The sequence below is a fragment of the Myotis daubentonii genome, chromosome 7 (genome assembly GCF_963259705.1).
Source record: "Myotis daubentonii chromosome 7, mMyoDau2.1, whole genome shotgun sequence".
Lineage (NCBI taxonomy): Eukaryota > Metazoa > Chordata > Mammalia > Chiroptera > Vespertilionidae > Myotis > Myotis daubentonii.
In genome coordinates, this window is record NC_081846.1 from 30341077 (window position 1) to 30366455 (window position 25379).

The following is a 25379-nucleotide window of genomic DNA, read 5'->3' on the forward strand; positions in this document are numbered from 1 at the left end:
AGTTACATTTATTACAGGAAAAAGATACATTAAAATTAGCCAACAATTAGTCTGGGAGGCCTCCAAAGGGTTCCAACCTCAAAGCTTCCATTTTTCTCAAGATGCATTACCCACATGACATTGATGTGTAACCATACACACAGAATATTGCCAACAATATTCCATGCATATTATCAATTCAGGAAGCTCACCCATACTTTGGTATTCAGAGTTTTTATTAGGGCTTTATTATATAAGTACTAGAGGCCCGGTGCATGAAATTTGTGTACTCAGGGCGGGAAGGGGCCCTTAGCCCAGCTTGTGCCCTCTCACAGTCTGGGAGCCCTCAGGGGATTTCCAACTGCTGCAGAGCGGGGAAAGGCTCCCACCACCGCCACTGTGCTCGCCAGCCGTGAGCCTGGCTTCCAGCTGAGGGGCACTCCCCCTGTGGGAATGCACTGACCACCTGGGGACAGCTCCTGCATTGAGCGTCTGCCTCCTGGTGGTCAGTGCACATCATAGTGACTGGTCATTCTGCCGTCAGGCCAAAACAGGCTCTCCGACATCCCCCAAGGAGTCCTGGAGTGCGAGAGGGCACAGGCCAGACCGAGGAACCCCACCAGTGCATGATCGGGCCCAGGAAGGGATGGGGAAGGTTGGCTAGCTGGGGAGGGACTGTGGGAGGACTCCAGGGCATGTCTGGCCCATCCCGCTCAGTCAGGACACCAGCAGCAAGCTAACCTACCAGTCAGAGTGTCTGCCTCCTGGTGGTCAGTGCATGTCATAGCGAGCAGTTGAGCGGCTTTAGCATATCATTAGCGTATTACACTTTGATAGGTTGAATAACTAACCTGACAACCAGGCACTTAGCATATTAGGCTTTTATTATATAGGACTAAGGGCCCAGTGCACGAAATTCATGCACTGGGTGTGTGTGTGTGTTGGGGGGGGAGTGTCCCTCAGCCCAGCCTGCCCCCTCTCACATACTGGGAGCCCTCAGACGTTGACCCCCATCACCCTCCAATCGCAGGATTGGCCCCCAGCCCAGGCCTGATGCCTCTGGCCCAGGCATCAGGCCTGGGCAGGGGACCCCCAGACCCCTCCAATTGCTGGCTCTGCCCCTTGCCCAGCCTGATGCCTCGGCCAGAGGCGTAGACCGCCATCACCCTCTGATCGCCTGATCGGCTCCTTGCCCAGGCCTGACGCCTCTGCCAGAGGTGTCAGGCTTGGACAGGGGACCCCCATCTCCCCCCGATCACTGGCTCTGGCCCCCGCCCAGGCCTGAGGCCTCTGGCCCAGGCTTCAGGCCTGGGCAAGGGGACCATCATATCCCTCCAATCCCCGGCTCCGCCCCCCACCCAGGCCTGATGCCTCGGCCAGAGGAGTTGACCCTCATCACCCTCCGATCACCAATCACCGGATCGGCCCCTTGACCAGGCCTGAGGCCTCCGGCAGAGGTGTCAGGCCTGGGCAGGGGACCCCCAGCTCCCCGCGGTTGCAGGCTCCGACCCTGCCTAGGCCTAACGCCTCTGGCCTAGGCGTCCAGCCCAGGCAGCGGGGACCCGCAGCTGCAGCGGCCCCGTGATCGTGGGTTCCGCTTTAGGCCCAGGCAAGGGACCCCGAGCTCCTGGGACTGCCAGCTTCGACTGTGCCCAGCTCCCATCACTGGCTCCACCCCTACTTCCTGCTATCACTGGCCAGGGCGGAAAAGGCACCTGATTCTCTGATCATGGCTGGGGGGCAGGGCAAAGGCGGCCCTAGGGCCGCCTTTGCCCTGCCCCCCAGCTCTTAGCTCCCTGCTGGGTTTCCGATCACTGTCAGTGGCAGGGGGCTTCTTCCTGCTTTCCCTTTCGCCTCCCTGCATTGTGCCTACATATGCAAATTAACCGCCATCTTGTTGGCAGTTAACTGCCAATCTTAGTTGGCAGTTAACTGCCAATCTTAGTTGGCAGTTAATTTGCATATAGCCCTGATTAGCCAATGAAAAGGGTAGCATCGTACGCCAATTACCATATTTCTCTTTTATTAGTGTAGATGATTGATTGAATTGGGGTTGAATTGAATCTTTAGCCCCCACCTCCCATCACATGGTTTGTCTTTCTAATGTGGCCAACCCACACAGAAAATCTATCTAGTATGGCTGGCCCTACCCTTAGTCATCTTATTAACATAAACTATCAGGTGTGGTCCAAGGAGCCCACTATGAATAACAAAAACACTTCTGTCTGTCACTTGGGAATTTCCAAGGGTTTAGAAGTTACCTCCAAGAGCCAGGACAAAAAACCAGACCACTCTTTTGGCAAGGCCATGTTCTTTACAGCATAGGGCCCTTTCTCCTCGCCCCCCCCCCCCCACTTTATTTATTTAATTATTTACCTTTTTATTGAATTCATTGGGGTTTCATTGGTTAATAAAATTACATAGGTTTCAAGTGTACAATTCTATGCAACATTATCTGTATACTAGAGGCCCGGTGCACAAAAATTTGTGCACTCGGGGGGGAAGGGGGGGGGTCCCTCAGCCCGGCCTGTGCTCTCTAGCAGTCTGAGACCCCTTGGGAGATAACGACCTGCTGGCTTAGGCCTGCTCCCGGGTGGCAGAGGGCAGGCCCAATCCCTAGGTGCAGCCCCTGGTCGGCCTCAGAGCAGGGCCGATTGGGGGGTTGGGGCACCGTCCCCTGTCACACACAGAGCAGGGCGGATCAGTGGGTTGGGGCGCCACCCTCTATCACCCACAGAGCAGGGCCAATCAGGAGATTGGGGCACCGCCACTGTCACACTCAGGGCAGGGCTGATGGAGAGGTTATGGCTCTACCCCATCACACACAGAGCAGGGCCCGTGGGGGGGGGGGTTGGGGCGCCGCCCTCTATCACCCACAGAGCAGGGCCGATCAGGGGGTTGGGGCGCCACCACTCTCACACTCAGGGCAGGGCCGATGGGGAGGTTATGGCTCTACCCCGTCACACACAGAGCAGGGCCCGGGGGAGGGGGTGGTTGGGGTGCTGCACCCTGTCACACACAGAGCAGGGCCGATCAGGGTGTTTGGACGCTGCCCCCTGTCATGCTGATCCCGGTGCCGGGAGGCATATTACCCTTTTACTATATAGAATAGAGGCCTGGTGCATGGGTGGGTGCCAGCTCATTTGCCCTGAAGGGTGTCCTGGATCAGGGTGGAGGTCCCCACTGGGGTGCCTGGCCAGCCTGGATGAGGGGATGATGGCTGTTTGCAGCTGGTCACACACCCTTCAGGGTGGGGGTCCCCACTGGGGTGCCTGGCCAGTCTGGGTGAGGGGCTGAGGGCTGTTTTCAGGCTGGGGGTGACTGAACTCCCAAACGCTCCTTTTTTCCTTTTTTTTTTTTTTATTCTGGGCCAGCTTTACCTTGAGGCTTGGCTCCAGCTCTTAGGCCTCCGCTGCTGAAAGTAGGTTTCTGGCCTTTGTATACAATGTTGCGAATCTGCTGGCTGAAGTCCGGCGGTATTTGTTACAGTGTTTGAAACTGCAGGCTCAGAGGCCTGGAGCTGCAGGCGGGGAAGGTTGGTTTCCTCCGTCACTGAGGCAACCAAGCCACATGTTAGTTTCAAGCTGCCTGGCTGCCGGCGGCCATCTTGGCTGACAGTTAATTTGCATATCTCGCTGATTAGCCAATGAAAAGGGTAGCGGTCGTACGCCAATTACCATGTTTCTCTTTTATTAGTGTAGATTGTATTGTGTGTTCACCACCCCAACTCAAGTCTTTGTCCATCACCATTTATCCCCCCCATACCCTTTTTTTACCTCCACCCACCCCCTGAAATGTTCCAAATGTAGACTGTGATGTTGGTTACACAACTGTTTTTCAATCAAGTAATGTGCATCTCAGTGAAAAGGGGGAACAAGGCTCTGTTGGGTGGTAGTCTTTGGTGCTTGAACATTAGAGTTCAGCTTGAGCACACAGAGGTCTCTTCTCCGATCACTGTGTTCTGTCATTTTCTTGTTACTCTCTTCAGTGTGCTGTGAACACTCACCTGTCCAAGTGAATAATGCAAGAGGGTTAGAAGATAGACCCAGCTTGCTGCCACATGATGGACAAGGTAACTATCATTTAACTTATCAACTCAGTATTAAATCTTTGTTTTCTTGACCTTGTGGAAGCAAAATGACATTTTATTTCCTATTCTAGGCCTGTGCTGGCCCCACTTTTCCTATAAGTCCTTATCTGCCCAAAGATGTGAGAGAGACCAGGAGAAAAGGAATCTGAGATTCTGAGTAGACAGAGTATCTATTGATGAAATACATAAAAAGAGAAATTAGAAAAGGTAGACAGATGGCAGTATTTGACAAATTACATGAATGGATCCAGTTTTTTAAAGAGAACGTGCAATTCTACCATTCCAGGTTGGGATGGGATAATTTTCAATTAACTTCCCAGAACAATTTAGAGTACCTTTGAAATAATGTGACATGTCAATTTCACATGGGAAACCCTCATTATGCAACTGTCCAGTTGGAGGTCCCTGGTTTTGTAGTCACAGTCCAAGAGGACACTTTTGGAGATGATGAGAGAAGGGAACCTTCAGGATTAAATCACATGGATAGACAAAAGTTAAAACAGTATTGGCAGACAGAAAGTCAAGGTAAAGTCAGAGATAGATGAAAAAGGAAAAAGTATAAGACATCATAGAACATATAAGCAAAAAAGAAATTGTTCAATGATAAGAGATCAAAATTGAGAGAAAAACATCTAGAAAGGGAAAGATGGAGAAGAAAAGAAATACTAAGAAATAGGGAAAGTTGGGGAGAAGTACAAAGGCAACACGTGGAAAAAGAATGAAAGGAAAATGGATGGAAAATAGGTTGAGAGTGAAAGAGGATAATGGAAAGAGAGGCACAGACTAGGTCAGTGATGGCGAACCTTTTGAGCTCGGCGTGTCAGCATTTTAAAAAACCCTAACTTAACTCTGGTGCCATGTCACATATAGAAATTTTTTGATATTTGCAACCATAGTAGAACAAAGATTTATATTTTTGATATTTATTTTATATATTTAAATTCCACTTAACAAAGAAAAATTAACCAAAAAAATGAGTTCGCGTGTCACCTCTGACATGTGTGTCATAGGTTTGCCATCACTGGACTAGGACATAGTAGGTTTGAGGTATAAGCATCTTTGGGTACAAGAGTTGACCACATTAGCTGTGAGGTTTCAGATGGAACTGTCCTTAATTATCAAAGTTGCCCTTGCAAAATACTCAGATTGCAACTGGCTTTTCCTGAATATTCCAAATTTCCACCCAGGTTATCTCAGATTCCATTTACACATGGACCTGAGGACCAGGGATCTGATAGAGATCTGCACTTGAATTTTTTCAAGAACCTTAAATGAGGCAATTCTAGACCTGAAAGCATATAGACTAATAAAGAGAAATTTTATTTAAAAGAAATATGAGAAAAGAAAAATGTGAAAGTTCTACAGATAGAGGAATGGAACGTTATTTTTAATGTTGATTTATGGAGTGACAAAATGGCTTTGCTGGCACTCAAAGCTTCTCACTTACTATTTTTTTGAGATGTTAAGAATTATAAGGTATGACTGCAAGACTAATCTAATCATAAACACTAAATGACTGCTGTAGCCTCAAAATAACAAGTAAGCCTTCCCACTAATTCCACTGATACAGCCTGTATGCAAAATATTTCTAAAACTTAAGTTTTCAAATTCCTGATGAATTCTCTCCCTTTTAGAATTTAGTTGATTTAAAGTGGAAATTTTTTTCAGAATAATAGCATTGATGAAAAGGGGGACAGTTTTTGCTCATTTAAAGTACAGAAGTGAGCTCTCTCTTATCCATGTTTCTCTCTCTCTCCCTCTCTTTTTAAAATTAATCTTTATTGTTGAGATTATTACAGATGTCCCTCTTTTTTTCTTCCCATAGCTTCCCTCCACCCGGTTCCCACCCCACCCCAAGCCCTTGCCACCTATTGTCTTGTCCATAGGTAATGCATACATGCATATAAGATCTTTGTCTAATCTCTTCCCACAGACCCCCTACAGTCCCTTCCCTCTGAGAATCATCCATCTGTTCCATTTCCATGCCCCAGATTCTATTCCATTCACCAGTTTATTCTGTTCATCAGATTTTTTATTTATTTAACTTTTAGATTCACTTGTTGACAGATATGTATTTGTTGTCACTTTGTTGTTCATATTATTTATCTTTACCTTTTTTCTTCTTCTTCCTCTTCTTAAAGAATATCCTTCAGCATTTCATATAATACTGGTTTGGTGGTGATGAACGCCTTTAGCTTTTTCTTGTCTGTGAAGCTTTTTGTCTGACCTTCAATTCCAAATGATACCTTTGCTGGGTAGAGTATTTTTGGTTGAAGATTCTTGCTATTCATCACTTTGAATATTTCTTGCCACTCCTTTCTGGCCTGCATAGTTTCTGTTGAGAAATCACTGACAGTTGTATGGGCACTCCTTTGTAGGTAATTAACTGTTTTTCTCTTGCTGCTTTTAAGATTTTCTCTTTGTCTTTTGCCCTGGGCATTTTAATTATGATGTATCTTGGTGTGGTCCTCTTTGGATTCCTCTTGTTTGGGGTTCTCTGTACTTCCTGGACTTGTTAGTATATTTCTTTCACCACATAGGGGAAGTTTTCTGTCATTATTTCTTCAAAAAGGTTGTCAGTATCTTGCTCTCTCTCTTCTTCTGGCACCCCTATAATTCAGATGTTGGTACACTTGAAGTTCACACTATCTTCATATATTTGGATTCTTTTTTCTTTTTGCTCTTCTAGTTGGGTGTTTTTTGCTTCCTCATATTTCAAATTATTGATTTGATTCTCAGGATCCTCTAATCTACTGTTGAATCTCTGTATATTATTCTTTATTTCAGTCAGTGTATGCTTAATTTCTGACTGGTTCTTTTCCTTTTTTTTTTTTTTTTTTTTGGCATTCTCACTAAGATCCTTGAAAGTCTCACTAAGTTCCTCAGAGGTTTGTAGAAGATTCTTGAGTAACCTTATAACAATGGTTTTTGAACTCTATATCCAGTTGTTTGCTTTCTTCCATTTCTTTTATTTGTGACATGTTTCTTTGTCTCTGCATTTTGGCTGCTTCCCTGTGTTTGTTTCTGTGTATTGGGTAGCTGCTAAGTCTCCTTGAGTTGATAGAGTGGCCCTGTGTAGTAGGTGACCTATAGACCCAGTGGCTCAGCCTCCCCAATCACCTGAGGTAGACACTCTTGGTGCACTCCTTTGTGGGCTGTGTGCACAGTTTTGTTGTAGTTGAGCTTTGATTGCTGTTGGTGTTACTGGGAGGAATTGACTTCCAGGCCAGTTGGCTGTGGGGACCAGCTATGATTACAGTGGGAGAGCTGCTGTGCAGGAGTCACCCTTATGGAGCAGGACTTGCTTTAGTGGGGCTTTGGTGCTCACTGAGTCTGCCCCTTGAGTGTGTTGCTTATGGATGTGAAGAGTTGTAATCTGGTATGGTCTCACACTGACCACTGGTATACTGGCTCTTGGGTCTCCAGGGAGATGTAAAGTCAGCTACTGCCTGGGGCCATCCAGCAGGAGCTACAGAGAGATTTGCAGATTCCTCCTCTTTGTATCGGGTTTGAAAGTGGCTGGATGAGGCCCAGCTGTGAAGCAAGGCAGGCTGGTGCTGGTGCTGGTTTTTGGCCTTTTATTGATAGGTTTTGGGCTCCCTGATCCAGTTGCAGCTTGTTTAACAGGTGTTTTGCCTGAGAAAGGACAGGCCATTCATATACAAAAGCTACTGCTCACAGCTTGGGTGGGGTTGTAAATTGGGTAGGGTGGGGTCTCAGGAAGTCACCAGGGCCGAGCAAACAGAAATGGCTGCCAGTCAGCCATGCATCAGGGAGGTCCCAGCATAGGAACAATGACGGCTTCGAGCACTTCCGTCTGGAAGAAAGCCACCCCCAAGTTCCTGTCCAGACAATCCAGTTTCTCCCCATATGTGTCTGGGTCCCCTAGAGCCTTGCCCAGCACTGGAGCTCAGAAGAAGTGGGAACTTGTAAATTCAGTTCATGGTGCCAGCCTTTTAAGAGGAGCAATTGGGTCTCCAGCAGCCTGTGTGTCACTCAGCCCCAATTCACACTGGTTTTTACAGTCCGTAGTTCTTAAGGACGGTAGGGACTTCTTTCCCCAGTTCTGGGATCCTGGGCTGGGGCTCTGGTGTGGGGCTGGGATCCCTTGCTCCTCCAGGCAGCCTCTGCAGAGGTCATCTCCCTCCCGATTAAAGAAGCAGCACAACCAGGTGTCAGGCCAACCTGTTCCACGCCTCTGCACCTCCAGCCAGTCTCAGTGTACTTTCTTCTTTACCTCTCTAGTTGTAATACTTCCACTCAGCCAGCTTTCCCGTGGTTCTGGATGATAGTTGTTCTGTATTTTAGTTGTAATTTTGATGTGGTTGTGGGAGGCAGCAAGTACAAGTGTTTACTTATGCTGCCATCTTGGTTCTTCCTCACTCCCTCTCCTTCTCCTTCTCTCTCTCTCTCTCTCTCTCTCTCTCTCTCTCTCTCTCTCTCTTAAAATCAATAAAACATGAAATAATAAAGTACAGAAGTAAAACATACAAAATAAGACTGGTTTTTATGACTAACTCAGAAATTCCAAAATATAAATTTGAATAGCGGCATTGCTCGCTTAAGGATCTAGCAAAGAAACTGAATCTGACAAAATAAAAGTCTGGCCCTAACCGGTTTGCCACAGTGGATAGAGCGTCGATCTGCGGACTGAAGGGTCCCAGGTTCGAGTCCAGTCAAGGGCATGTACCTTGGTTGCGGGCACATCCCCAGTGGGGAGTGTGCAGGAGGCTGATCGATATTTCTCTCTCATCAATGTTTCTAACTCTCTATCCCTCTCCCTTCCTCTCTGTAAAAAACCAATAAAATATTTTTTAAAAGTCTGGTATTTATGTTTTAAAATTCTCTTGTATAGTCAGACTCTAAATAAAGCAATATATTAGGTTCTCATATTTTAGGAATATAATTTTTTTCTGCAGCTGTCGGGATGTATTAAAAGAGTTCTCTTTGTAACATTTATTAGTGCACATGATTCCATAGCAAAGATCTAAGCCCTGACCTAAACCCTGCTCAGCATTCTTCTCTCAGTAAGGGATCATTATGGTCCCACGGTTTTTCAAACCTAGGAGCCACCATGACTGCTCTTGCCCTCAAGTACATGCCCGTGTCCCGCTTAACCTAGTCATTTGATTTTCAGAATATCTCCCACCTGTCCTTCTCTCACATCCCCATGCACAAGTCTCTAATCCAGATCTGAGTCATGGTTCTCAGAACAACAGCCACCTGCTCATCTCCTCTTTCTAATCTTGCTCCCATGAAATAAGTTCTTTACATTTTAGCTAGATAGAACATTTGAAAATAAAAATTAGATTGTATTATTTTTGTACTTACCTTATTAATAGTTGAAGATTAAGTATTTCAGTGGCATCCAGAGTCATCCACAATGAGCCACTGCCTATTTCCCCAGCCTCATTACCTGCCTCCTACACTATTCAACATAGCAAAAACCTTCTTTCCAAATCATTTTAATTGTTAAATTTTTCTTTCATTTCTGAGCCTTCTCATATGTCTTTTTAGAACAGTCTTTTTGTTCCACTACCATCCAATTACCCTTTCTAGTCTGGTTAAAACTTGTTTAAAACAGACTCTCTCAGAGAAGACTTTATTTTATTTTTTAGAGAGAGAGGTAGAAAGAACAATTGCGAGACAAAGGGTAGGAGAGAAAGAGCAGTATCACAGAAAGCAAGAGACAAAAGGAGCAGAGGAGAGGAGAGAAAGACACCAAGAGAAAGAGAAGCTCCAAGAGACACCAGCAGAAAGAAACAGGCAGATCTTGATAAAATGTACAGAATGAAATGGGAAGGGAAAATAAAGAGGATGAGAACTTTTCCCCACCATGAGTGACTCAGTCTCAATCTGTAGGAAAACTACTGAAGCAAAGTTAACCTTTAGGTCGGGTCATTTTGCAGAATGGGGCATTCCAGATTATCAACCTTCTTGGTTTTCTCGTTATTTTCTTGTGGTGACTCCTTCTTGGTCATAAATTGAGATGCCAGTGGGATTTCAATTCTTTCTGAAGAGGACAGAAAGGCCTGTTGTGTAACCTGTGATGGAGAAGAGCCCCAGGAAGCTTTGAGCTCCCCACGGAGACATGAACCAGGTAAGAAAGGGGAAATTGGCAGCTCTGGGCTGCAGGTGGCTAACTTCAGAAGTGGCATTTCCTGATGCATCAAATTGTGAACACATTCCACTGTCAAAAGATTCAGTGTGCCATAAAACTTCATGAGTCATATTAATGTTTCTAAATGTATATTCTAGTGCAAATGTGTAAAGAAAGAAGGTGCTTTTTATATCTATTAATACTAAAGACTTGAATTTATACCTATCCACCCTTTCTCTTCCCTACAGAATAAAAACTAAGTATTATGCTCTTTGTTTATAATGTTACTAGAGGCCCAGGGCATGAATTCATGCACCAGTGGGGTCCCTTGGTTTGGCCTGTGGAATCAGGCTGAAACCGGCTCTCTGATATCCCCTGAGGGGTCCTGGATTGTGAGAGGGCACAGGCCAGGCCAAGGGACCCCACTGGTGCATGATCGGGGCTGGGGAGGGACGCAGGAGGTTGGCCAGCTGGGGAGGGATTGCAAGAGGACTCCAGGGTGTGTCCGGCCCATCTCCCTCAGTCCTGATCAGCCGGACACCAGCAGCAAGCTAACCTATCGGTTGGAGCATCTGCCCCCTGGTCATCAGTGCATGTCATAGCAACTGATCAATCGGTCAACTGTCTGCCCCCTGGTGGTCAGTGCACATCGTAGGGAGCGGTTGAGCGGCCTTAGCATATCAGTAACATATTACACTCTGATTGGTTGAATAGACGACCGGAATTCAGCTGAGCTCTCTGAGTTTATGCCCAGGTCACCATGACTGGTTGGTCATTTCCATGTTTCTCTTCAGTTTCCTGTGAGCACGAAGCTTTCCAAAGGACTAGTGGAGGTGATTCTGAAGAGATACCCAAACTGCTTCCAGTCAATGGGGGAGGTAATCATGCTGTAAATGACTAAATACCTCACTATATTTGTTTGACTTTCTGTATCCAAGGGAAGCTTCCCTTCCTTCCCTCAGACATAAGCTCACACTTTTTCTCTTTCTCTCTGGTTGCTCTCCCTGGGCATGTGGAGGCAAGGAGGAAAGGAGGAGTAAGCACCTTAATGAAGGGTCTCCTGGGAGGACAATTGAAGAGCACAAAATAATAAATATGTAGATTTGTGGAATCCAATGGAGTTGTCTAATTAAGCTGAATTTGATCTAAATGTATATGAAATCTAAATACTACCAGTTTAGAGTTTGGGAAGAAAGAGAATTTTAAACTCACTCTTTAGGGATTGAATGGGAATAATGAAATACTATGTATAGGAAAAACAAAGAGGAAGTGAGTTAAAAGAATAAGTAGAACTACAATGGAGCAAAAAGCTGAAGAATATCATGGAGGAAGAAGACAGAAATGCAGAGATGGTAGAAGTCAGGGATAGAAAGTTATAGTCAAAGGGATCCACAGATAGCCTCGTCGTGCAGATGCAGCAATGTGTAGAAATAGGGTCAGAGGGATAAAAAAGAGGAGAAAGGGGAAACAGGCCTAGCAAAGTGCTCAGGGGTTCAGAGCAAAGTTTGTTTGGTGCAACATACTTTTATCCCCAAGGAGCAGTTCTCCCACGCTCTGAACATCAGAGCTCTGATGCACTCTGGACATGACCACGTCGAGGTAGAGTTCAGGTGACTCTCAATTGTTCATCATGGTCCTGTTTCTCTCTTTAGTGCCCTTGGAACTTGGTGATCTACAAATGGATGAAAGAGGAGAAATAGAAGAAATGCCCAAGTTACTGCCTTATGATGGAGACGGTAATTAGTATTTAAATGCTCTATTTTGTAATTAAAGCTTGACTTTCTTGTCATTATAGAGCAGTGGTTCCCAACGCCCCACAGGGGGGCAATTTTATTTTTAAGGGGGGCAATTTTATTTTTAAGGGGGGCAATTGAGAGTGAGTTACTAACAGTGAAGTTTTTGCATTTCTTATGGTTCTCGGGCCCTCATATACAGTATATAAATATATATTGTGACATTTTTATGCATTTCAGTTCTCTATGTTTTGAAACTTTATTTGCTATTTTTTCGTATCACTTCATATTATTTTTTAAAACAATTTCTTAGTGATTTCTTCCTCAGCACTTCAACTTTCCTTTTATTCTTTTATTTTTCTCTTTCATGGATGCCATGTTTTTTGGAAGTTTGTTTAGACCAAGTTAATGGACTTTTAGGTTTCCTCCATGTGAATAGGAGTTCACTTTTTGAATAATAAGAATTATAGGTCACAGGAGAGGCATTAGGATTTTACAGATGCTTAGGTAGGGAATGGCCAAAAAAAAGGTGGGGAACCACTGGTATAGAGAAAGACCAATTCTTTCTTTTCCTTTCCTGCCTCCCCTGCTATCAGTTCAAAACTTTGGGTAAATGCCAGGAATTTTGATTTTTTGACTACTCTTTCTCATCTGAGCCTTTGCACATTTGTAGCTCTGTGCCGGGAACCAGTGTTTGTTTGTTTTGCCCCACTCTGCTTTCCATTCTGCTCATTAATTCGATAAATTTATGTGGAAGTTACATACTATCTCAAAGGTGCCTTTTCTGACTGATAGTTCTGGAAAGCTGCAGAATCAGATGGGAAAAGACATAACACACAGCTTAGGGAAGCAGGAGGGAAAATAGGGAGGTGGGAACAGACATGGTAAAAGAAACAAATTGGGACAAAGAGAAGTGCCAAGAGATTTCATCAGCAGATCTGGAATCAGAGAGATAGAAAACATAATTGAAGAAATGACATGCTATCCCTGAAAAAACAAAAGCCAAAAACTAGACCTAAAAAGAAGAGATGGGGAGAAGAAGCTGACTATCAAAACAATGCACAGTGAGGTAACAGAAATGCATGGATGCAGAGCTGTAGGAAGGACACAGAATCAGAGAGAAGGAGGTGTCATATGATGGCAAAAAAGCAGAACAAGATGGCATGGCTCTCAGGACCTGTGTTTGGGAAAGACTCACCACTTCCTCATCATGGTGGGCACAAACACCCTGAGGTTTGTTTCTGATCGCCCTCCAGGGTCCATCATGTTCTTGTTTCTTTTCAGTGACCTGTGATCTCAAAGCTTCAGAAGCGACTAATGGAGAAGAAGTACAGAAGGTACTTAGACTACAACCTGCTGAGGGAGAAGGTAATTATGATTTAAACTAGGGGCCCAGTGCACGAAATTCGTGCACTGGGTGTGTGTGTGTGTGTGTGTGTGTGTGTGTGTGTGTGTGTGTGTGTGTGTGTGGAGTGTCCCTCAGCCTAGCCTGCCCCCTCTCACATACTGGGAGCCCTCAGGCGTTGACCCCCATCACCCTCCAATTGCAGGATCGGCCCCTTGCCCAGGCCTGACGCCTCTGGCGAAGCATTAGGCCTGGGCAGGGGACCCCCAGCTCCCCACGGTTGCAGGCTCCGCCCCTGCCCAGGCCTAATGCCTCTGGCCTAGGCGTCCGGCCCGGGCAGCGGGGACCCACAGTGGCAGCGGGGGGCGCCGTGATCACGTGGGCTCCGCCTCTGCCCCTGCAGGATGCCTCTGGCTGAGGTGTCCGGCTCGGGCAGTGGGGACCCGCAGCTGCAGCGGCCCTGCGATCGTGGGCTCTGCTTTAGGCCCAGGCAAGGGACCCCTAGCTCCCGGGACTGCCAGCTTCGACCGTGCCCAGCTCCCATCACTGGCTCCACCCCTACTTCCTGCTATCACTGGCCAGGGCAGGGGTTTCCGGTCACTGTCAGTGGCAGGGGGCTTCTTCCTGCTTTTCCTTTCGCCTCCCTGCATTGTGCCTACATATGCAAATTAGCCGCCATCTTTGTTGGCAGTTAACTGCCATCTCAGTTGGCAGTTAATTTGCATATAGCCCTGATTAGCCAATGAAAAGGGTAGCGCCGTACGCCAATTACCATTTTTCTCTTTTATTAGCGTAGATTCCCAGCTTCCTCAATATATCTTTGTCTTCTGGTCAGCAGGGGAAAAAAATCTCCCCTTTTCCCCAACCTCCCATCTTCGTCCTCATATTCACATTCATACAGATGGGGTTGCTTTGCTTTCTCCAAACTATGAGAGAGACAAAGAATAAAGGTGAGCTCAGCTACTGGGAGGAGTGGGGATCCCTTCATGGAGAACAGAGAAAGACAGAATATGCCAAAGGCAGGCTGGGGCTTTTGCCTGGACAATTTCACTAAATGCATGCAAAATGCAGATAGCAGCAGGTTATGGCAAATCAGGTAAGGAGATCATTTTCAGCCTACTTCTGGAAATACCAGGAACACAGAAATAAGTTTTGTGAATGATTGAGAGGCTTGCAATTTAGAAAGGCTCTTTAGACTGTTAGGATAGAACTGATTAGGGAAGGCTCTCTGGCACTGTGATCCATGTGAAATGGAAGAATTGTTGTCAGTTTGGGAGAAAGGACCTGTGAGAATGAGGAAAATATGTAAAACTAGAGGCCGGGTACACAAGTTTCGTGCATGGGGTGTGTGTGTGTGTCCCTCAACCCAGCCTGCACCCTCTCCAGTCTGGGTCCTAAACCAGAAGTCGGACATCCTTTTCACAATCCTGCATTTCTGGCTGATTTCCCCTAACCACTTCTGCCTGCCAGCCTGATCACCTCCTAACCACTCCCCTGCCAGCCTGATTGATGCCTAACTGCTTGCCTGCCAGCCCGGTCACCCCTAACTGTCTTCCCCTGCAGGCCTGGTCACCGCCAATAGCTCTCCCCTGCAGGCCTGATGCCCCCCAACTGCCCTCCCCTGCCAGCCATTTTGTGTCTACATGGGGGGGGGGGCATCTTGTATGTTGGAGTGATGGTCAATTTGCATCTTACCTCTTTATTAGATAGGATAATGGAAATTTTTACAGGCATCCAGACTCAGAAATAGAAAAGAAGAAAGTGGAAGACAAAGTAGAAAAAGTATAATTTCAATAAAGAAATCAGATACAGAGATAAAAACCAGAAAAATTACATAGAGAGGCTAATAAATACCCAAAATAATAATAAAGTAATGTGGAAGGAAGCACAAAGGGAACTACGTGAGAGAAAGAGTTCTATCAAAATACTTTTAGAATCAACAAAGAGTGAAAACTGCTATATAAGGAGCAAAGGAGAGGAGTTGGAATCCTGTAAGGCTCAAGTACAAGTCACTAGACAGAAGCATCTTCCAGCAAAAGTGGGCATGGCAGTAGTGAGTTTTCAGATTAAGGTCTCCCCAGGTAGAGTAGTGCCCATAACATACTCAGAATAATGCTCTTCTCCCTGGCACCCTCAGCTACTCTCCAATAACAGAGTGAGTCTGAAGAGCATGTCTGCTAAGCAGACCTGTCTCCCAAGGTCATCAATCTATGAACTGATGGCATTTATCCCAAGACCTTGTCCATTTGTATGTCTTTCAGGAACTGAGACTTCCAAGGCTGAAACCAACATTTTATTTCGTAAGACAGAAACTCCTCGTTCTCCAGGGTTGGATTCCCCTCTTCCTTACCTGGCTCACATCTGGGTGTGGAGTTTCCCATTTCTCTTGCTCCCAGCCCACCCATTTTCTTCACATTAGCATGATTGCTATTTGCAAGATGTAAATCAGATAATATTATTTCCCCACATAAACCTGGTGACCTTTGTTGCCCTTAGATTAAATCAGTTTTCCTTCTTCCTGGGGCTTTCTTTGCCTTCCATTCATCATGGGGCTCTAACTTATGACTTCTGCCTCATCTCTAGTGAAAGTATAAATATTTTCAGTTATTGCAATGCTCTGATATTTCTTTTATATGTGGGCCTTTGCACAACTCTTCTTTTGTTTGGTGGTATTGCCTTGGCTTATTCTGTTCCTTATCCCATTCCCTGATCTGGTTATATTATACTATTTCAAGGATGCCTTTCCTAAAAGAGAGTGAGATGGAGATAAGTGAGATGAGAAAAGTCAACAAAGAGCAGTGTCAGGAGCTCAAGAGAAAGAGATATAGGAGCAGGGGAAACAGAAACATCATGAACAACTAGAAGCATCTAGGGACACTGGCAGCAGGAAACAGTGCAGAGACGGAAACAATGTGCAAAGGCAATGGACCTGGGAAAGAAGTAGAAGATTAGATGTACTGAAGGGAGGAGACGGTGGATGGTTCTCAGCCTCTGGGGACAGTGATAGAGGAGGGCCGATCTTCAAGACAGGTGAATGCAAAGGGCAGACCAGGATGGTCTGGGGCATGGACAGTCCCAATTAGGGGATACCTGAGCTTCCCACATGTTCACTATGAGTTTTATTGCCATGATTCCCCCTGGTTGTATACGGAGACCTCTGATGAAGTTCAATTCTTTCTGCAGAGGACAGCATTGCCTCTTGGGAGCCCTGTGATGGAGAAGAGCTCGAGGAAAACTTTAGCTCCCCACCCAGATGTGAGCCAGGTAAGGAAGGGGGCATTGCTAGCCTTTGGCTGCAGCGTGTCAGGAGGCTAAATCCAGAGTTGAACAGCAGGACCCTTAGTGTTAGAATAGGTGTGTTACCTACTCATTTTGTGGTAGATGAATACCAAGGGAAGATCTCATTTTTCACATTCTTTATTCTTGTTTATACAAAAGACTCAATACTGTGATTTTAACCCTGCCCACCTTTATTTTCTATGTAAAGTATTAAACTGTAGTGTTTATTTAGTGATTAATAAAAATATTTGTATGTTGCTGTAACCTTGGGTAGGCTTCAAAAGAAACATGGTTCTGAGATCTGCTTGTTAAAAAAAAAGAACCAATGAGTCTCAAGATTAAATTACAGTTTTTCTTCCACATATTCTTCATAAAATTATTGGATTACATAGCACTTCTTTCTTTCAAAGTAGTTGGGCAAACGTGACTTCCTCACAAAACTTTAGGACTTAACCAGGGAAACTGTTACTGTCCCTCCTTAGAGATAAGGAAATGGGATACTTGTTTCCCCCAAGATCAAAGTAGGAGGATGAGCAGAGAGCCATGCCCCAAGTATTTCACTACAAGTGATGGCTGTGTGAGGCTGGTGGGGGTTAATGTGGTGACACAGTTGGATTCCGAAGGGGAACTTGCAGGCTCCCAGGGAAAGAACAAGGCTTGATGCAGAGTCACTTCTACTTCACAAATAAAGTATGTCAATAGGGAGGGAAGAAATCCAGACAATGAGCCAAGGACTAGATTCTGGTGTAGGGATTGGAGAGACCTGGGAGAATAGAACTAGAGAAAATAAGCTCAAAAGAAGAGATCAAGATCACCATTGAGGAAAAAAGAAGAAAATTAATGAGATAGAAGTCAGTGGAAACAGAGCCCACAAAATCAAAGATGCACAAATATACCCCTCATGCAGAGGAGAAATGTCTGGAGACAGGTCTATAGGTAACTGAGAAGCAGAGAGCAGGAAAGGGAGGTGAATGAAATAGGAACAGAGGAAGACCAGGCTTGGTTGGATCTCAGGTGAGGTCCTTGGAGCAGCTGTTCCATTTCCTCCTCATTGTGTACTGAGACCTCTGAGGGAGTTCAACTCTTTCTGCAGTGGACAATAATGCCTCTTGGGAGCCCTGTGATGGAGAAGAGCTCGAGGAAGACTTGAGCTCCCCATCCAGACGTGAGCCAGGTAAGGAAGGGGAGATTGTTTCCCAACTGAAACCCAAAGTCATTGTCTGTGAAGTTTTGTCATTTATTAAGATACTAAAGGCCTGGTGCATGAAAATTTGTGCACTTGGCGGGGGGGGGGGGTGGGGGGGGTGGGGGGTGAAGGGGGTGCCTCAGCCTGGCCTGCGCCCTCTCGCAGTCCAGGACCCCTCGAGGGATGTCCACCTGCCAGCTTAGTCCCACTCCCCAGGGGATGGGGCCTAAGCCGTCATTCAGACATCCCTCTGGCAGTCTGGGAGCCCTCAGGAGATGTCCTATTGTGGCTTACGGCTGCTCCCTAAGCCACAGTCAGACATCCTTAGTGCTGCCCAGGAGGCGGGAGAGGCTCCCACCACCATCACTGCACTCGCAGCTGACAGCCTGGCTTTTGGCTGAGCAGAGCTCCTCCTGTGGGAGTGCACTGACCACCAGAGGGCAGCTCATGTGTTGAGCATCTGCCCCTGGTGGTCAGTGCGTGTCATAGTGACCGGTCGTTCTGCTGTTGGGGTCAATTTGCATATTACCCTTTTATTATATAGGATGTGCCACAGTTAGAATCACAGTGAGAGTACAAAAAGGAAGTGGAGTTCTGCCAGTGGGAGATAGTAGCTTTGGCAAAGACAAGCTCATGACAAACAGCAAGGAGGCCACAACATGCAATCATAAGTGTGAATGGTGTCCTGCATGTAAATGGAGTACTGAGCTCATCTACCAAGCAGAGATTTAAAAAGAGACATATGGTCAATTATATGATAATAATTGACCTCAGATTATGTGTTAAACAAAATTATTTTCTTTACCATTTGACAGAATGTCAAGTGCCTTCATGAAAAGTTTGGTGAGCGACTCAAGACAAAATGACCAAATATCTTTGTACAAATTGGCAACTGTCTAATGGACCTATACCTATTAATTAGTCTCTTGGACTGGCTTGGATAAGGGACTTATCAGGTCTATGCCTCCTTCCATTTGCTTTGGATCACTCCTAACATTCAAGAAGCACAGGAAAGTAAAGAACAAATACATGTGAAATAAGACTTTTTACAATAGACAAGAGAGAGTAAATGAAGTAGTAAAAGAATAAGCACATTACCGAAATATTTGCTAAATGGTACACCTCCAAAGCAAATGTCCAACTAATTACTTTGCATCTAATTGCATACACATCATTAAATAATAAGATAAATTCAGGAATAGGAGCTCATGAAACTGCTTAGAGCTCAAGTAGTTGTTGAGACTGAGGATTTACCCCTATTGGTTCAAGGGTGCCACAGGGCCTTTCTAAGCAAAAGTCTTTAAGGCAGGACTTCTCAACCTTCCTAATGCCGCGACCCTTTAGTACAGTTCCTCATGTTGTGGTGATCCCCAACCATAAAATTATTTTCGTTGTTACTTCATAACTGTAATTTTGCTACTGTTATCAATCGTAATGTAAATATCTGATATGCAGGATGTATTTTCATTGTTACAAATTGAACATAATTAAAGCATAGCGATTAATCACAAAAAACAATATGTAATTATATATGTGTTTTCCGATGGTCTTAGGTGACCCCTGTAAAAGGGTCGTTTGACTCCCAAAGGGGTCGCGACCCACAGGTTGAGAACTGCTGCTTTAAGGTGATCTTGGTGGGATCTCCACTGTGAAGGGATCATCTATATACAATATCTGAAGCTAAAAGAGGGACTTATTTCTTGCTTAACAAAGCACATAGTAGGAGGAGGCAGTGTATTTATTGGACACTGTTTCTTCAAAAATGGAAACTATTGATTTTATGTGGAGTTTTGGGAAGTATGTAGTTCAGGGACTGCAGAGTTTCAGAAATAGGAGTGATTATAAACAGACTAGCATTTAGCCATAGATTCAGGCTTTATGGAGTGTGGTTGTTGCTGATTGGCTGATTTTCAAAGTGTAAGGCTGCAACTGATGTGGTTGGTGATGTAAGCAGTCATTAGTCAATTGGCCTGAGTTTAAAAGTGGTTCTGGTAGATACGTATAGAATTTTCAAAGTACAGTTAGTTTTTTCCTGAAAGAATATAATCTTTATTTCTCTTAAGGCTTCAAGTAGAAAAATAAAAGTATAGGAAGCAGAATAAGGTGTACAAGATAGGAAAATCATGGCTCTGTGCGATCTCAAGTGTGATTATTGGAGCAGTTATATTTTTTCTGAGGAAGCAGCCCATCTTAGCTCAGAATATCAGTGTGCTGCATGAGAGCACCGGGAACTCTTCCCTAATCACTGTCTCAGTATCCATAAACTGTAACTTTCTTATTTTTCTTTAGTATCTGGTGAACTAGAAGCTCCCCAAATGGATAGAGAAGGAGAATCTGAAGAGCTTACCTCTAGCTCACTATCCTGTGATGGACAAGGTAACCATGACTTAAAGAAACAGAGTTCTGATAAAGAGAAAAGACAAGAGAGAAAAATAGGAGATTTAAAGGAAGAATCAAATATAGGGTGGATCAATGGAAGATTTTGAAGGAATCAATAGAAAATGGGGATCAACAAATTTACATAAAAGAAGGTCCTTAGGGCAAATGAAAGGTCTTCATAAATCACAATTTTGTTCCAGGAGCAGAGCTACCAGCAGGTGGAAATGATAAGTATGCCTGTGTTACGTGCTTCTCAAACGACATGCCAGGAAGTCTGGAAGCAAGGACTGAAAGTAGTGAAGCATGTGACACAATAGGTAAGGCTGTCCAAAGGTCAAGTCATGAGGGTAGATCTACAGGCAGCATAGACCCCAGGTAGAGTGTGACAGGTGGTCCAGTCCATCCCACTATCCTGTTCTTGGCATTTTCTCAACCTGCCCCTTTTGGGAACAGCATGGAGGCAAAACATCTCTCATTATAAAGAGGTGTTTAACAGGATGAGCCCTGTTGACTTTACATAGTTGATTATAGTAGAATTATACTCTTAAAATGACTGTATCTAGTTTACTACATTAGTATATTAGTGATAGATTTTGTATTTATACAGTGATTTCCATCCTGGTCCCACCCAGAATCCAAAAAAAGGGAGAGTGTATTTCTGCTAGTAGATAATAGTGTCATTTTTTTTTTCACAACCTTAGAAAGACCTGAAAGATAACTGATCCTGCCATTTAATTGTCAGTAAGAAAGACTTCAGATCAACTGCTCTTAACCCAGCACATATTTTTGATGGATATACCCAGCATGTCACTAATTTATATATTGTTTTCCTACAAACTTTTGCACATAAGGTGTTATTTAATTCTCACAAAAATATCTTTAGACCTAGACAGCATAGTATAACTGGTTCTATCCCTGAATTAATTGAAGTATAGAGATATTTAAGAGTGTTTTTCAAGATCCTATTGAGAACTAAAGGAAGACCCTGGGCCCATCCTGGACTCCTACTTCTCAATTCAGAAGATTTTTAGTCCCTTTACAGTGGTTCTCAACCTGTGGGTTGCGACCCCTTTGGCGGTCAAACAACCCTTTCACAGGGGTCGCCTAAGACCATCCTGATATAAGATATTTACATTATGATTCATAACAGTAGCAACATTACAGTTATGAAGTAGCAATGAAAATAATTTTATGGTTGGGTCACAGCATGAGGAACTGTATTTAAAGGGCCAGAAGGTTGAGAACCACTGCTTTAGAAGGAAGAAATGAATGATAGTCCAAACATCTTTAAAAACTCAAGCCTTTTGTATTATGAATGACTCTAGGTTTGGCAACTTTTAGTTAGTAACTTATTTCCTTACATCAACCTCTTATTTTCTAGATAATGTGGATCTTGGAAACAACTCTACTTTGGGAAAACTCAAGAGGAAAAGAAGTAAGAACGCATTACATTTTACTTGATTTTGATGTTAAAATGAGTTTTTTAATGCCAGAGTTTTATATTACTACTAGAGGCCCGATGACAAAATTCATGAAAGACTAGGCTGCTGGCACCGGCTTCCCTCTGGCACCTGGGCCCCGGGCTTCCCTCGCAGCCCTGGCTTCATCCAGAAGGTCATCTGGAAGGACATCTGGTCTAATTAGCATATTATGCTTTTATTATTATAGATTCACAATAATAAGTGACAATAAAAAATAAGTGATAATAATATGATAGTTATTCAAACCTGTTTATATCCTAATCTCTAGAACCTATAATGTGTTTTCTTCCATGGCAAAAGGGATTTTATGCATATAATAAAGCTAGGGTGGTTGAAAGGGGAGAATATCCTGGGTATTTGGGTGCCACCAATATCATCAATGAGCTTTAGAGTGAAGAACTGTTCTCAGATGGCGAGAGGAGGATAGTCACAGAGAGATTCACTCTTTGTGAAGATGGAGAAGCGGAACAAGGAATATGGGTTATATGTAGAAGTCGCAAGAGTCATGGGAATAGCTTCTCCCCTATCACCTCCAGAAAAAAATGAGAGCCCACTGAAACCTTTATTTTAGCCCTTGTCAGTCTAGACCAGTGATGGCGAACCTTTTGAGCTCAGCATGTCAGCATTTTAAAAAACCCTAATTTAACTCTGGTGCTATGTCACATATAGAAATTTTTTGATATTTGCAACCATAGTAAAACAAAGATTTATATTTTTGATATTTATTTTATGTATTTAAATGCCATTTAACAAAGAAAAATCAACCAAAAAAATTAGTTTGCGTGTCACCTCTGACACGCGTGTCATAGGTTCGCCATCACTGGTCTAGACCCTTGTAAGACTTCTTACTGACATATCTGTAAGATAATAAATCTGAATTGTTTTAAGCCACTAAATTTGTGGTCATTTGTTATGGCAGCAATAGAAGAGCAATATAAATCTTGGTTATTATACAGCTATAACACATTCCTAAAAAGGTGGAAGTGGCTTAGGAATTGAGCAATGGACAGAGATAAATTGGGCAATGAGAAGAATTTTAAGTAGAATGATAGAAACTGTCTACATGGCCTGGAGCAGTTTGTTAGTAGAAATGTGCAAAGACTACTAGTGAGGACTCGGAAGGAGGTGAAGAACATGGGAGAGAAAGCCTATATTGTCTTAGAGAATACATAAGTCATGCTGAACAGATGTTAGTAGAAATATGGAGGTTAAAGGTGTGGCTGGTGAAGACTGAGAAGGAAACCAGGAACATGTTTTGGGAAACTGGAGAAAGAGGATTCTTATTAAGTAAAGGCAGAGAGCTTAGTGAAATTCTTCCTGAAGATATGCGGAAAGCAAAACTTTTTGGGTGTACAGCTAAGGATATTAGTAAGCAAGTGATAAAGATTCAGCTGTTTTGTTGTTTGTTTTTGTTTCTTAGAGGAAAATATGTGAGGAAAGAGATAAACCCATAGAAGAACTGCTCAACAGCAACATAAAAAAATTAGGACTTGATGGTCTGAACAATTCTTAGCTTATTCAGGTTGCAAAAGATGCTAAAATTAGAAGATCCACTGTCAGGAAAGTGTGCTTTGTAGAAGTGATCAAGAATGTGGCTTAATAACCTTTTTCTGATGCCTCAGAAATAACAAAAGGTCAGAATATTCATTCACATAAAAGGTTCTTGGAAGAAATTAAATGTGTGATTCACAAGTCCCCCAAGCCATCTCAGCAGAGATTAAAAAATAGATATGTGATTATGTAGGAAAGATCTGTGGAGGAGCTCTTGTCTATGGAATAATTCTCCATGACATACATGGAGATCTTTAAGGTTCTTGAGAATTATGTACCAACAGAAACAAAACTCTGTATAATTCCTAGAATCTGTAATATGGTCTTTACATGGTGAAAGAGAGTTGTAGGAATCTTCAGATGGGGAGGTTATCTTGGATTATCTTGGTAGCCCCAATGAAACCACATGGGTTCTTACAATCAGAAAACTTTTCCTGCTGTGCAGAGAAAGATATGTACATATGAAATAATTAGAGCTACAATGATCTGGCTTGAAGATGCTGACAGGGGATAATAAATGAAGAAATTGGAAGCTGGAAAAAAAAAGATTATTCTTCATAGCCTTCAGAAATGAACAAAGCCCTGTGGACACCTAGATTTTAGCCCAGTGAGATTTGTGTTACATTTCTGATCTTCTGATCCATGAAATAATAAATCTGTGTTGTTTTAAGCCACACATTTTATGATAATTTATTACAGCAGCCATGACAACTAAAACTTTTGTAAAGTAAACAAACAAAAAAGAATATTTCACCTTTATATGTTAGATTGCATCTTTTAAAATAGCAGTTGGTATTTTTAAATGCTCACATCTTTGCATGTCTTTTTAATTGTAAAACATGAACTTTGTAAATGTGGCATATATATTTCTAGATTTTTCTATGATTATATGAACACATTTAGAATTATATCATATATCTTAAAAATTCTATTGCTACTGTTAATTTCCCTTACTTTAAATGAGTATATCATGTGCAAGACATGATAAACATTTAACATATTGCCAACTTACCTTTAAAAATTTTTCGAGATAAATTTACAATGAAATATAATAAAGTTGGGAATATCATTTGATGTGTTCTGACATATGCATTGTCCTGTATAATCCAAATCCTATCAAGATACAGAACATGACCATTACCCTGGAAAGGGCCCTTCTGCCTTTCTGGTATATGCTTAACCCTCACTCATCAAATGCAATGACCTATTCTTATTTTTTCATGATAACTTAATTTGGCTTGTTTTCAAATTTTAAATAAATAAGGTTTTAGAGCATATTCTCTTTTTGTACAGTGTTGCACTCAGCATAATGTTCTCTGAGTTTAACCACATTGCTGAATGTATCAGTAGCTTTTTCCTTTTGATTGCAGTTAATGAACATTGTATGAATATACCAAACATTGAGTATATATTCTCCTATGACAGAGAGCACAAGTGTGCCAGTTTGGGGATAATATGAAAAAGCTGCAATGAACATCTTTCTGTGGCTCCATGCCTTCATATCTCATATAAATTTCTAGAAATAAATTTTATGAGACCTGGTATAGATGCATCAGTCTTTTTCCCCCAAAACTCAAGTAGGGGCTCTACAGCACACAGAAATGGTGCCAAGCTGAGAAATAGAATGCTTCAGGAACTGTTTCTACCAGCCAGAAACCCCCGCCTTAAAAGGAGGCTGTTAGTAAACCTGCTCACACCTTATCCCTCAGGGGGACATTATTTATAAGCAGATCTCCTCTGAGGGGAGAAGGAAAACTTTAGTATCCCAGAATATTTCTAATGAGGGAGAGGTTCTCTATTTTATACTGACCAGGAAACGAATCTGCCCTCTGATCTTGATGGCCACATTAGATACTCGGAAGCATGTGGAAATGCCACCAAGAATTACCTTTGAACAAATCCACCTCACCTAGCAAATTCTGAAACATTTCCCCCATGAAGACACCACTCACAAGCCACTTCAATTATTCTGACCAGTGGGGGTAGGGCTAAATCCAGTTGATTTGTTTCTTGTACCATCTAACATATTTCATAAACCATAAATGCTGTAGGCCTCTATTCACCACCCTAATCTGCAGTTCGCCATGTTTGCATGAGGGAAGCAAGTGAGTACCTGGCTTTCTCTTAAGAAGTATCATCTCAAGGGCACACACAGTGACCCTGGAAGGAAACAAGGAACATGTTTATAGTTATTGAGCCCCCTCGTGTGATGCACACCACCAGGAGGAAGATGGACAGTGTGGGCCCTGGCTGTAA

The 25379-nt window shown here is 43.5% G+C and overlaps 1 protein-coding gene across 1 annotated transcript in view; it reads left to right on the forward strand.

Annotated features, from left to right (window-relative positions):
- The window catches only part of LOC132238322 (nuclear body protein SP140-like protein), a 70742-nt gene that overhangs the window by 17918 nt on the left and 27445 nt on the right, over window positions 1-25379 (forward strand). The window contains exons 6-15 of the mRNA XM_059703459.1: window positions 3968-4051; window positions 10059-10169; window positions 10964-11047; window positions 11822-11905; window positions 13187-13270; window positions 16431-16511; window positions 17620-17700; window positions 20002-20088; window positions 20292-20408; window positions 21473-21526. Coding sequence (XP_059559442.1) covers window positions 3968-4051; window positions 10059-10169; window positions 10964-11047; window positions 11822-11905; window positions 13187-13270; window positions 16431-16511; window positions 17620-17700; window positions 20002-20088; window positions 20292-20408; window positions 21473-21526 — 867 coding nt within the window. The remainder of the gene's footprint in view (window positions 1-3967; window positions 4052-10058; window positions 10170-10963; window positions 11048-11821; window positions 11906-13186; window positions 13271-16430; window positions 16512-17619; window positions 17701-20001; window positions 20089-20291; window positions 20409-21472; window positions 21527-25379) is intronic.